Here is a 3,776-nt window from a genome sequence, read left to right as displayed (position 1 = left end):
TAGGAAGGACAAATATGTAATTGATTTTTAAGAAATAAGTAAATATATAATAAGGTAACTTATGTAAATGCCCTTTTTTGTTTTGCAATATATGATTATTTTTTGAGCTGAAGTTTTATTTTTATGACTTTATACAAAGGTTTTATTTTTGTTATGTAGGTCTAAATATTAAAATCCAATTTAATATTACTTACAATTTAGCCTACACGCCTTTGTCACTAAAACACAGTTCATCATCCAACATAAACCATTCCCAGGGTAACGTTTCCTTACAATACACAAAACCATCCACCGATCGAAGATCAATAACTCGAATCGAATATGGTACGAACTACAATTTATCATTAAGATCTTGTAATTTTTATACATGAGTTTGTTAATTGATCTTATTCATCATTTTGATTCAATTAGGGTTTTGCAATTCGTTCCGTATTTAAGTTTGCGAAACGAATGAATACCAGAGCACTTTACCATAATTAGATGATGATTCTGGATCTATCCTCTCTTTTTAATTTTACAACCTCATGATAGATAACAAAAATTAGGGCAAAACAATCCGAGCCCGACGGGTGTACCCGAAAACATATGTGATGGGTGTACCCGTAATCCCAAGGGTATTGAGCCTGGTATGGGATTAGGCGATGCCCGGCACGATTACCCAGACTACATACCCGGATCATATGCCCAAAAATTTTAATTTTGATTTATATTTTTCTTTAATCCTTGCGTATTAATGGTTTTATTTAAATAGGTTCATTAGATGAAAATTATTATTCTTATATCTGCTTATTGATATCATTATGTATGTTTGAAGTATACACACAAGATTATATAAAAATTATTCTTATATTATTAATTTATGATAAAGTTTATAGTAGTTATATAAATAAGTTTATACATTAATTATAATGGTAAAATAAATGTACTTGGTAGCCCAACGGATGCATCCGATACCCGTCGGGCAATTACCTGACAAATATCCGACGGATATCGAGCCAGGTATGGGACACAATTTTACAACTGGGTTGGAACTGGGATTACCAATACCCGCGAATCCAGCCCATTGCCATCCCTATATGGTGGTTAATGTTGACTTCGATGTGGATTTACCAAAAGTTCAAAAAAATGCGTAATATGTTCTGAACAGAAGTTTCGGTTGTTTATACGAATATATACATTTACTTGAGCTTAGGTTAGTTTTTTATCATCAATTCTCTTAACTTCAATCGTGACTCATTATGTTTATCGAATTCAGATGCGAGAATGGAATAATGATTATTAATATTGTTGTTATTTTTGCAGTCGTCACTTGCGGCTGCTAGGGCAGACAATTTCTACTACCCTCCAGAATGGGAACCCAAAAAGGTATGCTATTATACAACTAACTACTTACTTACACGTGCATTAACACATACGTATAATGCTTATCTTAATTGTGTATATTGGTTTATAACATGTTATATATTTTACAGGGTGGTTTGAACAAGTTTCACGGGCAACATGCTTTAAGAGAGAGAGCAAGAAAAATAGATCAAGGCATCTTAATCATAAGGTTCGAGATGCCATTTAATATCTGGTGTGGCGGTTGCAATTCCATGATTGCAAAGGGTGTGCGGTTTAATGCTGAAAAGAAGCAAGTGGGAAATTATTATTCCACAAAGGTAATCTACAATTTCAAAACTTATGCATATTATTATTATTTTTATCATCATCTATTAACCCTTGTGAATAATATTGTTTCTCGTTATTTAGATATGGAACTTCACTATGAAATCTGCATGCTGCCAACATGAAATTGTAATTCAAACTGACCCAAAAAACACCGAGTATCTTGTGATTAGTGGGGCCCAAAAGAAGGTTGAAGAGTTTGATACTGAAGATGCAGAAACTATGGCACTTCCTGTTGATGAAGGTTAGTTTGACCAAGAGTTAACCATTTTGTATTTTCAAACATAACTGTCGATTATATTTTACATTTATGTTTTGTAGAGAGAAGCAAGCTAGCAGATCCGTTCTATCGGCTTGAACATCAGGAAGAGGATTTAAAGAAGAAAAAAGAAGCCGAACCGTTGCTTGTGCGGCTTCAAAAAGTATCTGATGCTCGACATTTGGATGATTATTCCATTAACAAGTCCTTGCGTGCCAAACTTAGAGTAAATACTTTTTCTAATCAAATTTTTTTACAAAGCGCACCTCAGTTAGGGTTGTGCATGACTCCAAGATGGTTGCCTCGTAACCTAAATAATTGAACTGAAACAACCGAATTCAACCCAAAACCAATGTTTTTGTTTTTTGTTTTTTTAAAAATCGAACTTTCGGTTTGGTTTCGGTTTTGCATGTACTGACCACGTAACTGAACCTATAAAAACCGAAAAAATCAAGTTTTAATATTTTATTATCTTTGAATGTTCAGTAATTTATAAAAGAATAATAAATTATGTTGCCCAAAAATTTTAGGCCTGAATGTGTAATAATCAGTTGATCATTAATCAACTGAAACTTTTAGGCCCAATGTTTCAGTCTTTCAGGTCCAAATTCAGTAATTTTGGGCATTTTTTTGGGACCATATTTTCAAGCCCGGATGACAAAACTGAAAAAACCAAAACCGAAACGTTTTTAAAAACTTGAAAACCGAATTTTTGGTTTTTGGTTCGGTTGGAGTCTAAAACGACCCATGCACACCCTGGCCTTTGCACGAGATGTTTTGAAAAACGGTTATGGTCCTTAAGGGGGGTACATCATGTGAATTTGGGTCAAATTTTGTTAAAATATAGGTTCTCAAGGAGAGGCTGAAATGTTAAAAATGACCAAAAGGATGAAGAGATTATGAATGCTTTATTTAGTTAGAATGTTCATATGCAAAAGAAATGAGAGAGGTGTAGTTTCTGGCTGTACACAGATTATTTGGTTGTACATAGAACAACACCTCATGTATGCGAAGCTCTCGCCTCAAGCCTTGGCTTTCAGGGCCTAAACCGCACCTTGCACTTACAAAAACCAAGCTTTTAATTATATCCATATTTAGTTAATACTTTACTTTTTACATAACAGTCTCAAAAGAAAAGAGTTGCTGAAGAAGAGGTGGCTGCAAGGAAGATGGGACTCGGGATAAGACTACTCCCAGAAGCAAAAGAAGATATGGCGGCTGCCAAACGAGTCAAATTCTCTTCGAACTTTAACAAAAATAGGGATGAAAAACGAGCATTGATCAAATCTACATCAATATTTTCAGACTCGTCTGCTTCGTCAAGTTCAAAAAGGTTCGAACTCGAGGCAAAAAGAAGAAGAATAAATGCAGCGTCAGCACCTAAGTTGCTGACAGGAGGGTTTAAGCCGTCATCATGGTCAAAGGTTGCTGGATCATCAGCCTCTAAGAACAGGTTTTAAGGTTACCATTTAAGTGACTCAAAAGTAGGTGTGTGATTTATGTACTTATTTTGCTTGATATAATCTAGATTCATGGTTCTCTGCTTGTGTATATTTCATAAGATGATGTTTTTTTTGTCTACTTAAAATGCAATAATGGTTTATCATACAATACGCACAAAACAACCCATGCCCTTGATTCCCCCCCCCCCCCCCCCAAAAAAAAAATAATAATAATAATAATAATAATAATAATAATAATAATAATAATAATAATAATAAACGGTGGCAAAATTTTAAATTCATTCAATTCTGTTTACGTCTCAACTAACTGTTGCAGTCGCACTGGCTGAGAATCATTTTGCTTTTCTAAATCGTCGATCAAAATCAGACTGATTCTCCAAAATAGC

At 34.2% G+C, this 3,776-nt stretch overlaps 1 protein-coding gene across 1 annotated transcript; it reads left to right on the top strand.

The window, feature by feature from the left end:
* Positions 1-253: 253 nt before the first annotated feature.
* LOC143610551 (uncharacterized) lies at positions 254-3,437 on the top strand. Its single transcript, XM_077085002.1, has 6 exons — positions 254-324; positions 1,303-1,365; positions 1,473-1,661; positions 1,753-1,912; positions 1,990-2,153; positions 3,052-3,437. Exons 1-6 carry the CDS (start codon positions 322-324, stop codon positions 3,385-3,387), a joined length of 915 nt encoding a protein of 304 aa, XP_076941117.1. The 5' UTR covers positions 254-321; the 3' UTR covers positions 3,388-3,437.
* The last annotated feature ends 339 nt before the right edge of the window (positions 3,438-3,776 follow it).

This window comes from Bidens hawaiensis, unplaced genomic scaffold (genome assembly GCF_021521415.1).
Source record: "Bidens hawaiensis isolate Kalapana, Puna unplaced genomic scaffold, B.hawaiensis_p1.1 tig00026865_1, whole genome shotgun sequence".
In the NCBI taxonomy this organism is placed as follows: Eukaryota; Viridiplantae; Streptophyta; class Magnoliopsida; order Asterales; family Asteraceae; genus Bidens; species Bidens hawaiensis.
This window is presented reverse-complemented; position numbering and strand designations above follow the sequence as displayed.